Consider the following 13920-nt stretch of genomic DNA (forward strand, 5'->3'; position numbering starts at 1 on the left):
TCCCTATGGCCCCACACCAGGTGCAACCCGCCAAGACCTGCTTCAAGGTGGAGTGGTTTCCTGGTGAAACTTGTTTGGGCAGGGTTCCTTCTCCTCCTCCAACAATTCCCCTGACTCCAAGTCTCCAGAGTCCATGGAATCCCCCACGAAGGCTATTTGTGGCTCTGTGTTGGTCCCCTTTGCCACGCTTCCCTTCTCCCCTTGCTTTGTCCTAATCCAGACGTTCAAGTTTTTTGGAAGAACAACAGGGTGACTCATGGGCTGGGGACGAATCAGATGAACAGCAGGGAGTGGATAACTGACAATCTGATGAGGAGTCCCTGGAAGGGGATCTGGTAGTCTGTTTACGATTTCTTTCTTATTCCGTTTTTTGGATAGCCCCCACCCCTTTTGCTAGGGCTTCCTGGATTTCCTTAGACACCAATTCTTTGATCCAGTCAGTCCAGGAACTGTGGGAGGCATTCCTGACCAGGCAGTCGCTGGTTTTGGGAAGGGAGGACTGGCCTACTCACCCCTGCCTTGCTCTGGCTGGGTGCCAAACCACTGTGTGATTTACAAGCCTTCCTTAGCCTGTTGTTTAAGCCACACTAGAATCCGAGCTCTCCGTTGCTCTACTCTGTTGATCTGCACTGCTCTCACTTCCCCTCCCTACCTTGTGGCGGGGGCAGAAGTCAGGAAGACCTTTGTCATAGAATCATAGAATAGTAGGGTTGGAAGGGGCCTACAAGGCCATCGAGTCCAACCCCCTGCTCAATGCAGGAATCCAAGTCACAGCATCCCTGACAGATGGCTGTCCAGCCTCGTCTTGAATGCCTCCAGTGTGGGAGAGCCCACCACCTCCCTAGGTAATTGGTTCCACTGTCGTATTGCTCTAACAGTCAGGAAGTTTTTCCTGATGTTCAGCCGGAATCTGGCTTCCTGTAACTTCAGCCCATTATTCCGTGTCCTGCACTCTGGGATGTTGGCGTCTCCTGGGTGACTGCTTGAGGTTCCTTTTGGCCTCTGGGAGCCTGTGATGCTGCAAAAGGCTGCAGCCCCCATGTCACTCAGGCAGTGGTCGTTGCAGCCGGAATTGCCACCAATTTCCTTCATAGCCACACTCCAGCTGTTCAGGCACTCCCTGCCTGCTGGAAAGGGCAGGAGATGCCAAGGCCGCAAGGCCAAAGAGAAAGAACTCCTCCCTCCCTTCAGCAGCAATCCACTAGTCCTCAACAGCACAGAAGAGACCATGAACTCCTGAGCTGGAGCTCCAGAGACAGCATCAGCATGGAAATTAAAGTCACCCAGAACCACCATTCTAGATTCCTTCAACACCACACTTGAGACCACCTCTCCCAAAGGGGAGAACAAAGAATAGAGAGGAAAGACAGAAGAAAAAAGAATTTAAAGAGAAAGAAAAACAAAAACACCACACTAGAGGTTAGTCCCTTAGGAGCTCCAACCTGACCCAACCACTCTGCTCGCTAGGCAGGACCAGTCTGGGGGATCAGGACAGCTCCTTCCCCTGGAGAGGAAGGGCTTGTTAGATGACCCTACTTGCCTACTGGACCCTACTGGAGCCTACTTGCTCCAGGAAAAGGCACCATCCTGAGGTGAGAAATGCCCTCTGTGAGGCTCAGAAGAAGAGTTTAGCACTTTGGTTTTAATTACCTATGTTGTACTTCAAACATTTTGCACAATGACACTATGAAGACTTAAGTACAATTCTCAACAACGTTATTTACTTATTTCCACTTATATCCTACTCTTCATAAAAAATCCCATGGCAGGTAACAACATCACGTCTTAATGACATCTTTATCATCTTCTACATAGCACCATTAACTTTAGAAGGAAACCAAAGAGGGAGACATGTTTTTATCTGTAGCTCCAGTTGTGTTCTGACACAGAGCACGTCTCTATGCTAGGCTGGTTAGCCTTTGCAGACTAATTACCAAGACAGTTCACAGGCAAAGTAAGCATGGCCTGCTGGCTGGGTATGCCCTGCACCTCATACAGAATACTGCTGATTTAGCAGAACATGATTAATGTACTGTATGGCAAGAACTACAAAGATGTTTTTAGAAGTTTTTGATGATGTACATAAGACTAAGTTCTCCCCACGCTTTTTATTGAATGTTCCAGTTTTCCTGAAGTGCAAAAACAGATTTCTGTTGTTTAAAGAAATATGACAATCAATTACATGCAAAGAATATCCATCAAAACTAGCCTGTAACCCTGGACTTTCAAAAACAGGGCTCTGAAATACAGTTTCAAAGCTTTATCACTTGACTGACAAAAGCAGGTAAATGTTTTTAAATTCTTCCCCATGGATTACTGATGTTGCTGCAAAGTTGGCAGGGCAGCTGAACAAGCCAAAGGTGTCCAGGAATGGACACCTATCACAACAGCTTGGATCCTTTCAGCCGTGTTTGCCTTGAGGTTGTTGACAGAGTGCTTGGGGTTGTGGAGGTCGTATTTTGTTTAGATCCCTGCCCAATCTGGCTGGTTAAGGCCACTTAAGTAAGCGCTTAGAGGCCCATGTCTCACTCTGGGAGGCGAGGATTTGTCTTTTGTTGATAGCAGGCCCCACTACGTCTGAAGAAACAGCCTTTAGACAGGGATGTTTTAGAATGCTCTAGAGAAGCGTCAAATCTCCCTCTTTTGTGGAAGGGAACTGAACACATGGTAGCAGAAGGCGAAGCTGGACGATGCATCTTTTCTCAACCCATTTCTAATCAGGGCCAATATCCAATGGTGCCTTCGTGTCTGCAGGACCCGCTGCAAACACAATGGGAAGGTAGCAGCTTGTAAAGCAAGTGGAAAGACTTGTTTCTAGAGCAGGGGAGGGCAGGGCAGCGGAGCTCACAGAAGGGAGTCCCACTGACCTGTCCAAATGCAGAAACAAATGCTTGTGCTTGTTTCCAGGGTGGCTTCTTGTTGCACTAGTGGTTGGTTCCGCTGGCGCAAAGGAACGAGCAGAAGCGCAGCAGCAGTATTGGCTACTGCTCCAGTCTTCCAAACCAGTTATGGACCTGCGTTGCTGCTGCTCTCGATTCTATTGTATTTATCTGAAACTGTCTCAAGCTTTGAAGAGGTGGGGTATAAATGCGACAGGCACTCACTAGGCGTAAACGTTTCCATTATGATCAGGAAGGGAAAGAGATGAGGCAAGGCCTGGGCTGAGCCTATTCCTCTCCTTCCCTGAAGCAGAGGTGACAGTTACACATCCAGGAAGGCAAAGTTGCCGCCATCGTAGAGAGAGGACGTGAAGTGAAGCCCAGTTCCACCAGCATCTATCACATCTCTTGTGCTCCATTAGGTCAGGAGTAGTTCAACATATGCCTCCCCTCCCTCCCTCACAGCATATATAGACAGTTAGTCCCTACGGAGTGTACAGCAAGTTGCTTCTTCACACTTTCTGCACATCCGTTTAGCATAAAGCGGACAAAAGCCCAGCCAGGGCTCCCTTGGCATTTCTCCAGGGGAAACAATGAGTAACAGAAATCTGTGGGCCAGGGGTGGGCAGCTGGTGGCCCTCCAAGACGTTGCCCTAGCCAGCACAGTCAATGGTGAGGGATCATGGGAGTTGCAGTTCTGCAACATCTGGAGGGCCACAAGTTGCCCACCCCTGCTGCAGGCATTCTGCTGCCCAACCGACAGATGATGGCGCTAGACAGCCAGAGTAAGGTAATGAATGGGTGAATTAAAAGGGACAAAATGACAAAGGAGCAATATGAGGCTTTGGTGTCTATCCTCTTTGGTCAAACTTCTAGAATATTCTAGCACCACAGTTGTCATTTTATGAGAGCGTATACTGAATCAAAGGATTATGTTAGAGTTTATTAAGGGGGATGAATCTTTACTGAAAGACTGTACAGTTCTCAATTCCAAAAAAGCAACAGCACAAGTTACTCTTGTCTATCGCCAAGAGCAAGCACAGCACTCAATATATTATTATAATAATGAAAACCACGAATATAAGAAAGCGAGCTGTTGTGGGGGAGAGGGGAGAGAGAATAAATCATTTAGGTGAAAGGGTAACAAACAGAAACACAAGGATAATGCAGCCCTGGAGGAAAATATGCATATGAATGAAATTTGTAAAATTGCTTAGCTGCCTTTCTTGTGGTAAAATGATTTTAGACTGAAAAGTTACAGTGCCTACAAAATGTTTTAAGCTTTATTCTATGAATAATGTATAGAACAGAGTAACACTTACCTAGCAGTTCACAAGGTTATTATTTCATTATGTATTCAGCACAAGAGGTTTATTAATATAGCATTTTTCACTTCTGAATTTGGAAGAAGCAAGGCAATTTTATGCTCAAGTTTCTGTTTTGAGACTGAAGTTTGGCAATGATTTCTTTGTGTGCAATATTTCAATGTGGAAACATTTCACCTGCTGTTGTAGCCTTCAGCACTCTTTACCCGGTAATACATTGCACGAATACAGAGGTACTTTATACACAATATGCAACTTCTGATGTCCCCATTTTCCCCATGTTTGTCACAACAAATGCAATAAGGAGGATTCCAGAGTTTTCTTATACTCACTCTGTAAGCAACTGTGCTTTCAGATTCATCACATTTAAGTAGTAGAGAATCATCCAAGAGGGAGAGGCATACAAGCTGAAGGAGTTTGGATGAAATATGGAAAATTTTCAAACCCCACTCATGCCATTCTTGTAACAAGTTTCCATTGGATGGACATTTCCACTCTCTATACCCTAGAACAGGGGTAGGCAACCTGGCACCTTCTAGATGTTTTGGACTACAACTCCCATAAATTCCTGCCAGAATGGCCAATGGCAAGGGATTATGAGAGTTATAGTCCAAATCAACTGGTGGGTATAAGATTGCCTAACCCTGAGGTAGAGTATGATGGTCCTGAAGATGTCTATGCATATTCCATGCTAATCTACTGCAGATGGGCAGAATCACAGACTGAAGGCAGTTTACGGACAGTGATTATAGTGACTATAGTGATTAACCCCCTGCAATCCAGTGCACCTGCTTTTGCGGTAAGGGAGGGACTTCTGGCACAACTGTTTAGTGCACTGCATCAAATCAGGCATTCAGGAACCTTTTGTTCAATTATGGCCCAACTGGGAAAAAGCAAATGCTCACTGTTAAGGTTTGAGGCCTACAGAGGCAAGGAGAGGTAAAAAGATCAGGCCTAGAGGCCTGGGGTTTTTTGTTGGCAGGCGGTATCTCTGAGAGGAGTAGTTTCATTTCTTCAGGTTTGAAACAGTACTTTTGGTTTTCAAGGTGGAGGGTTGTCAAGGTTGCACTTATGACCTGGACCCCCTGAGCAATTCCTTAAGGATCTCTTGCCTCCTTAAAAGTCCCACCTTCTTTCTTTTAAACTTCCCCTTCCCAATAACATGGGGGTTGGGCTGTAGACATGGAGTGACTGACACTCTAGACACAAGGTTTAACCACAACAGTTTACTAGTAGATTTAAAGCAAATAAATTACAATTACAGGCATTTACACAATACAGCTGATGAATTGCTTGATCACGATGAATTGCTTGATCACACATTAAAAAGAACACTTTGTTTCCTTATTTTCATGACCTTCCAAATTGCCAGGTCATTGTGTGTTGGGTGGATATGTCCATCTTGCTAGTGCTTCAAGTCAAGTAGGGCAGACTAGTAAGGTGGGGTGAAGTGTCCAGAACGATTGTCCATTGGCATTTCAGAACGATTGGTGTTCTCTTGTATGGTATGGTACAGCCAGTCCATGGGATTTAAGATTTTGGGGAAGACAACTTCTACTAAGAATGCCTCTGTGGAGGACAGGTGGTCACTACCAAGGTTTGGGGAAGGAGTGGCATCAATGGATTAGCAGTACTTGGAAAACAATGACATTCAAAGAATCTTAATTACTTAAAGGACTAAAACCATGGGGGTGGCACTGACTAATTTCTCTGATTTGCTTCCCAGCAAGACTCCTCTTGAGTAAAGAGGGGTGTTGGGATATGTAGCAATTATTTTCTTGTTCTCCTGAAGGATATAAGCGGTATGATTTCCTAGACTTTGTGATCACCAAAAGATGTTAGCGGGAAAGGAAGGTGCATGTCCAGGAAGAACAGGATTACGTGAATTAGAAGTCAATAACGTGAACGGAGGAAAGATAAAGCTGTACTAAAAGTAAGTTGGGAAAAAATAGGTGTTGAGAATTTCACACAGTGCAATTTCTGAACTTGACCATTAGAGGGCAGTAAAATCTAAAGAGAATCAGTGTAAACTAAAACTAGACCTAAAATGCAACTGACAAGGAAACATTTTACATTCAAATTGCTGCGAAATGAATTGTTTGTTGAGTAGCTTACTTTGCAAAATCCAAGAATGATATATGTCCATGATAAAACCCTGGTTTCATCTCTTTCCAGGAAGTCACATTCTTCACAAATCGTACCTGGAGGAAAAAAAGTTTCTGCGGTGTTTAAGACAAAACTACAGTTTGCAATCAAATGAAATAAGCTATTACTACCTGATGCAACTCAGCTAGTACAGCGTCTGATAACAATACAAGCTTCATTTTGAAGAGTTCTCGACATATATCTATGTTCATTCACACTGATACAGTGTTACCCCAACTGCTCAAAATGCTTCTCGTGTATTCTCTAAGTAATCCTTATGAACAGACAGTAAGGTGGGCCAGCATCATCCCTTTATTAGAGTGGTGGGGGTGGGGGTTCAGAAACTAGTGACTTGCCTAAGACCACCAGAGAGCTCATGGGTGAGCTGAGTTCTGAACCAGGGGCTTCTCACCATATATTTTGAACTACCTCTAACAATAAAGTGTACGGAGAGCCAGTGTGGTGTAGTGGTTCGAGTGTTGGGCTGGAGCCAGGAGATCCGGGTTCTAGTCCCCACTCAGCCATGGAAGCTCACTGGGTGACTACCTCACTGGGTGACTACCAATCTACCTCACAGGGTTGTTGTTGTGAGGATAAAATGGAGAGGAGGAGGAGGATAATGTAAGCCGCCTTGAGTTCCTTGCAAGAGGAAAAAAGGCGGGATATAAATGCAATCAATCAATCAATACTAATTAGTACAGCAGAACCCAACATTTAAAATGTGAGTCATCCCAACATTTGCTTTCCATGGAGCGATTTGTTTATAAATGGTGTGTTAAAAACTCCTTCTCCTAATGTCATTTCTTCAGCTCTCACCTGTGAGCTCCCTGGTGGCCTTAGGCAAGCCGCTATTTTCTCAGCTCCCCACTGGCAACAAACCGTTGAAGTGTGGAGAGCTCCTGTTCAGGTTTCCAGACGCTCCATTCCCCCCTTCCCCTGGCTGTCCCCCCCCCCCACTTTAGTTAGCCAGCATTCTGTGGCCACTGTGCATGCTCAGTCCTCACTGGGCTCTTTTGGGGATACCCCCCTTAGGGATTTTCCCCCCCTAAATGTTTTTTGAGGGGAGGTATTTCTGCAAATGTCCATGTTCCCTGCAAAGCTACTGATGCCTCCCTCTTCTGCATAGCATATATGATACCATTTTGGATACATAAGGCCCAGCATTCAGAGAATTAAATCTCATATTAGCATATATGATATTCAAAATATATCATTGTGTCTCAAAACAAACAGAAGGCCTAACCAAGAAGCCACCGCTGAGCTTTAACCACTTCACCAAGTGAGGCAGCCAAAAATGTTGCTTGACTTTATTTGATGGGTGAATAAATCTGAATACCTCCATCTGTAAGACCCTACTACTGCAATTTCAGAAACTGATACACCAAAGCACACACACAAATAGAACACAAGAAAGTATCTCAACACTATAAAAGACATATTGCCTTTACAGTAAAAGCAGAAATGTCTGACTGCACTGCTCTCCTAAATGATCAAGGGGCCCTATATTCAAAATGATAGATATCAATAATAGTATAGTATACACTACACTAATATGTACTATATAGTATACTATATAGTATACTATACATATTATATATACTATACAGTATAGTATATATTATACTAATATATACTATATTATATATTAGTGGGGAGGGAGAGTTCTCACACACACACATGCACCCCCCCCCTACACCTCTTAAGTTATCATAAAACACTTTACCATGGAGTATACATATAAATCTAATTAAGCTTCCCAGGCTACATTATATATAAGACACATATAAGTAAAAGAGGAGAGAGTCTACTGTAGATGTAGTCTGACATTAAAGGGTGGTAGTGACGTACTGCTGCTGCTTCTCACAGCAGGCAAGAGGTCACCACAGTGCATCAGGAGTTCATTCCAAAGAATGCTCACATTCCACTCAATGGGCCAGTGCGCATGATCAAACATCCCACTCTGGCCTATTTAAGCCATAGTGGGCTCCAGCGTGTGCAGGCGCAACCACACCTTGTTGTTTCCTCCAAACCCAGGAGGGGCGGGTAGTGTGAGGGTTAAACAACCCTCACATAACATATGGCTTGTTTTAGGGTTATGTGAGGTTGTTTAACCCTCGCACAACCCATTCCCGCCAGGTTCAGATGGCACAACAAGCTGCACTTGCACCTTGAATATTCAAAAGCCACCCGGCACATGCCGACATGCTCTGCAACCCACCGGCGTCTGCAAAAGTGATCGCATGAACCAGGTCAGTAACTCTAAAATTCATCTAGATGTGTCTCAAACTCATCAGCACACCTTAACACTTAGTAGTGTTTCTTGAATGATGTCTTAAATCTGACTTATATTGAGAGATTTACAACATTCTTATGGAATGGGAGTTGGCGAAAAGCAGTTCTACTGATGAAATATGGAAGATCTAGACACATTAAGGACTCAAAAGCACCCCAAGGATAACAACCCAGATGACTAGGGAAAATGTAACTATAGTGATCAAGTTCCAAGCTCCCAAAGGTCACAGATCCCATGAATCATTGTTTCTTCTCTGTTGCGATTCCATTTCAATGAGTTCGCATATCACCAATCCCTTTTTGGAGGGGATTCTGCAGGAGGGGCCATAGCTCAGTAGTAGAGCATCTCTTTTGTATTTAGAAGTTCCCAAGGTCAATCCCTGGCATCTCCAGGTAGGGCTAAGGAAGAATCCTGCCTGAAATCCTGGAAAGCCACTGCCAGTCAGTGTCTACAATACTGGCTTAGATCAATAATGGTCTGACTCCGTATAAGGCAGCTTTGTATGTTCCTAAGTGAAGCCAGACAAAGAGACAGCAACACTAGTGCCTATTTATCATTATTTTTAAAGGTCTGTGCTCCCTTAACTCCCAAATCACCACGTTCACTCACCCAGCAACTTCATATGGGTCCCAGGAAAGTGAACCTGGACAGAAGGTGTGAAACTGCCTATATCCTACTCTAGAGTTTCCTGTCATCCATTGTAGGGGAAACTGTTTTCACATTTCCTGTGGCCATCACAGCAAATGATTAGTCCCAAAGGCCTTCATTGTGGAGCCATCTACTTTCTCTTTCGTATCAACATTTTTGTCTGTTATGTCACAACAGCACTTATAAAGTAAGTAACACTTCATCTCTGTTGATATTTCTGCATTTGATGGGCAAGGCTTTTCATGAAAGAGGTCCGAAGTAAGCTAACAGAGAATATCCATTAGTCATCAGTATGCTGAACTATTCAAGACCCTGAGAATATTTTTGCCATTACTTACCATCTATTTTACATATAACACAGAAGAGTAAGACAGTTATTTAGCCTTTCAAATTGAAGATAATCTCTGGAATTTAATTTAGCAAGGCCAAAAAATGTGAACATGTTTCTACAAAAGTGTATTTCCCTGACTTTTCTAGAAAAATAACTGAAAAGCTATTTTTGAACTTCTGGTATGTTTAAGCTGTTTTATGTTTTAAGCTCAGATGAGCTTTGCAGAATTGAAAGAGAGATCAAATGTATTCTGATGGAGAACAAGAAATCCTGCAAGGAAGTGTCGAGAATAAATGGTATAAAGATTTCTGTTTTCTTAGTAGATGGGAGCTTCAACAGTTCTCTAAGGATTAAAGAAAAAATACCAAACAGGGCATTAAGGCCTCAGCAAAACCTGAGAAAAATGTTTTATAGTTATAGGATGAGTTACCAATGACAGAAATCTTAGTAGATAAGGTACAGAACACAGTTCAGCTTTGTATTTAATGCATTTTGATTTCTTTACAACTCTGGACCTTGGTTTACAGGCAAACTATGCTTCAAATAATTGTTGGATACCAACATGGCCACCCTGGGAACTCTTGGGGTGTTGAAGTTGTAGGATATAAATTTATTTTAAAAAGCTAATGCAGAAAGTTTTCCCCTGGACACAGCACTTCAGTAAAGTCCCTCTTGATCAGTAATGGTTCTGCAAGAGATACAAAAGCTTCTTTACTACTAGTAAGTATTTGTTTGGTACTAACACTGTGCCAGGTGCTGTACAAAATAGAGAACCAGCATGGCCCCTGCCTAGAAACTTACATTTCAATCAGGGTTGCGGAATCTCCAGGCCATGGAGCTTCTGAATCTTGCCTATGGGGCCTTGTTGGTTTTCTCTAGGGGACAGAGCTTGGCCGGCTGGAGGAATCTTCACTGTTATCACCAATCTCTGATTAGGATATGGGGCAGCAAGTGGCCAGTGCTGGGAGGATTGGCTGCTCTTCCCAGCAGCAACCAAGCCTTGTGTGCCACATGAAGCCAGGGACTCAGCCACTGCTGGAAGGAACAGCCACTTTTCCCAGAGCCAGATGAGTCTTTTTATGTGGCTCATCCTTTCATCCATGGGGATGATATGCGTCATGTGAAGGCAGCGGTTCTGCCAGCTGAGTCCCTTTTCCCATGCTGAGGGACGCAGAACTCTGTGCCTCTCTCAGCACAGAGAAAGGCAAAATGGGCGGAGGTGGGGCAATGACATCAGTGGCTGTGGCCACGCCCACTGACACCACCTGCCAATTTGGCCCCCGCTGTCAATTTATTTATTTATTTATTTATCTATTTATTTATTTATTTATTTATTTATTTCAATTCTATACCACCCAATAGCCGAAGCTCTCTGGGCGGTTCACAAAAATTAAAACCAAACAGCACACAATAAAACAATATAAAACATATAGAACATTAAAACCACAATATAACAATGCAACCACAATAAAACCTAGCAGCAGTGCAGGAGTTTAAAATACAGATTTAAAACAGCAAAGCTAAAAATCTAGAAAGCTAAAAGGCTAAAATGCCTGGGAAAATAAAAAGGTCTTCCCCTGACGCCGAAAGGAATACAACGTAGGTGCCAAGCGAACCTCTCTAGAGAGCTCATTCTAGTAGCCACCCACCTCACTTCCTTTGGCAGGGGCTCATGGAGAAGGGCCGCTGATGATGATCTTAAGGTCCGGGCAGGGAGGAGGCGATCCTTCAGGAAACCTGGCCCCAAGCCATTAAGGGCTTTAAATGCTAATACCAGCACTTTGAATCAGGCCCAGAAATGGACTGGCAGCCAGTGCGGCTGAAAAAGTACTGGTGTAATATGAGCTCACAGGCCAGTGTTAACAATCTTGTTGCCCTATTTTGGACCAGCTGAAGTTTCCGGACCGTTTTCAAAGGCAGCCCCACGTATAACGCATTGCAGTAATCCAGACAAGAAGTTATCAGAGCATGGATAACTGTAGCTAGGCTATCTCTGTCCAGTTAAGGGTGTAGTTGGTATACCAGCCTAAGCTGATAAAAAGTGCTCCATGCCACTGAGTTCACCTGTGCCTCAAGTGACAGTTCTGGATCCAACAGCACCCCCAAACTACGAACGTGATCCTTTAGGGGGAGTGCAACCCCCTCCAGAACAGGCTAAATATCACCTAACCGGGCAGATGAACCACCCACTAACAGTACCTCCGTCTTGTCTGGAGTGAGTTTCAGTTTATTGGCTCTCATCCAGTCCATTACTGTGCCCAGACACTGATTCAGAACAGCCACTGCCTCACCTGGGTTTGATGAGAAAGAGAGGTAGAGCTGGGTGTCATCCGCATATTGATGGCACCTCAGCCCACACCTCCAGATAACTTCCCCCAGCGGTTTCATGTAGATGTTAAACAGCATAGGGGATAAAATAGAGCCCTGTGGAACCCCATGGCACAATTGCCATGGCACAGAGCAATAATCCCCCAGAACCACCTTCTGGAATCGGCCATCTAAGTAGGAGCAGAACCACTGCAGTGCAGTGCCTCCAACTCCCAACCCAGACAACCTATCCAAAAGGATACCATGGTTGATGGTATCGAAAGCCACTGAAAGGTCCAGGAGAATCAACAGGGTCGTGCTCCCCGTCCCTCTCCCGGCAGAGGTCATCCCACAGGGCGACCAAGGCAGTTTCCATTCCAAAACCAGGCCTGAAGCCCGACTGAAATGGATCTAGATAATCCGTTTCATTCAAGAGTGCCTGGAGCTGTCCTACAACTACCTGTTCAAGCACCTTGCCCAGGAAGGGGATGTTGACCACTGGCCTATAATTGTTAACATCCTCTGGGTCCAGGTCAGGCTTTTTCAGGAGTGGTCTAATTACTGCCTCTTTTAAAGCAGCAGGCACCACTCCCTCTCTCAAGGAGGAATTTACAACCTCCTGGACCCAGCTGGACATCCCCTCCTTGTTTGATTTAATAAGCCATGAAGGGCAAGGCTCAAGCACACAAGTGGTCGATCGGACTTGGCCAAGCACCTTGTCCGCATTCTCAGGCCTCAGTAACTGAAACTCATCCAATAAAACTGGACCAGACGGTGCTCTGAACGCCTCTACCAATAGAACTGCATTAATCGTCGTGTCCAATTAATGACGAATCTGAGCAACTTTATCTTCAAAGTGCCGTGCAAACTCGTCACAGCGTGCCACTGAGGGTTCCGTCTCTCTCCCTGGCCCAGAATGTAACAGGCCATGAACCACTCGGAAAATCTCCGCTGGACAACACTGAGAAGATGCAATGCTGGTGGAGAAGAATTGTCTCTTTGCCACCCTCGCCGCCACAGAGTAGGCTCTTACCTGTGTTCGGTCAGACTCAGCACGAGTTTTCCTCCACCTGCGTTCTAGCTGTCTCCCCTCTTGCTTCATTGCCCTCAGCTCATTGCATACCAAGGAGCTGGCTGGGCTCTGCTCAGAGGGAGAGGGCACTTGGGCGCGATCGTGTCAACCGCCTGAGTCATCTCTGCATTCCACAGAACGACCTGGGCTTCGACAGGAGCACCAGCCATACCAGCAGGAAAATCCCCCAGAGCCCTCTGGAATCCATCGGAATCCACTAGCCTCCAGGGGCGGACCATTTTAATAGGGGGCGGACCATTTTAATTAATCATTTTAATGATTCAGCACTGTGCTTTAGAGGATACTGACAGAAAAAATGGAAAAGGCAAGGAGATAGTTTATAATGGTCTGAGTTATTAAGTCGCATGATCTGAGTTATTAGGTGAATGTTTCCGGTGGCAGAGTTTTAGAAAGAAGCAAGTGGGCTGAAGGGTGACAACAGACGGACAGAGAGGAGCAGATTACAATACTCAACATAGGAAATAACATGAGCATGAACCAGAGATTCTGCCAAGATAAAAGGCTATATTTTTACAATGTTGTATGGGAAGGAGCGACATGACTTGGTGATGGACTTGAACATGAGGAGCGAAGAAGAGGAAGGAATTAAAGAAAGCCAAGGCTTTCGTCTGATCAGCACAGTGCAGAGAAGCATTATCAATCCGTATGGAAGCACTGCTAGGATATGAAAGCTCTGGAGGAAATGTCAAAAGGTCTGCCTTAATACACTGAGCAATGAATACTACAAACTGTAAGCCAATATTATACATATGTATTTACCTTCATACATATTTAAGTTAAAGCTCAGTTAAGAAATGCATTTAAGGTAAGTGTGGTATAAAAGCTTTCTGCTCTGCCAGGTTGTAAGCAAACATTTTTACCAGAAGCAATATTTTGCTGCTCTCTGCTGGGACTCAGGT

At 44.6% G+C, this 13920-nt stretch overlaps 1 protein-coding gene across 1 annotated transcript in view; it reads right to left on the reverse strand.

The window, feature by feature from the left end:
- The window catches only part of HS2ST1 (heparan sulfate 2-O-sulfotransferase 1), a 129519-nt gene that overhangs the window by 16090 nt on the left and 99509 nt on the right, over window positions 1-13920 (reverse strand). The window contains exon 3 of the mRNA XM_084852025.1: window positions 6320-6405. Coding sequence (XP_084708151.1) covers window positions 6320-6405 — 86 coding nt within the window. The remainder of the gene's footprint in view (window positions 1-6319; window positions 6406-13920) is intronic.

The sequence above is a fragment of the Heloderma suspectum genome, chromosome 4, assembly GCF_057233095.1.
Source record: "Heloderma suspectum isolate Gila_16-S chromosome 4, 16-S_ref, whole genome shotgun sequence".
NCBI classification, from domain to species: Eukaryota; Metazoa; Chordata; class Lepidosauria; order Squamata; family Helodermatidae; genus Heloderma; species Heloderma suspectum.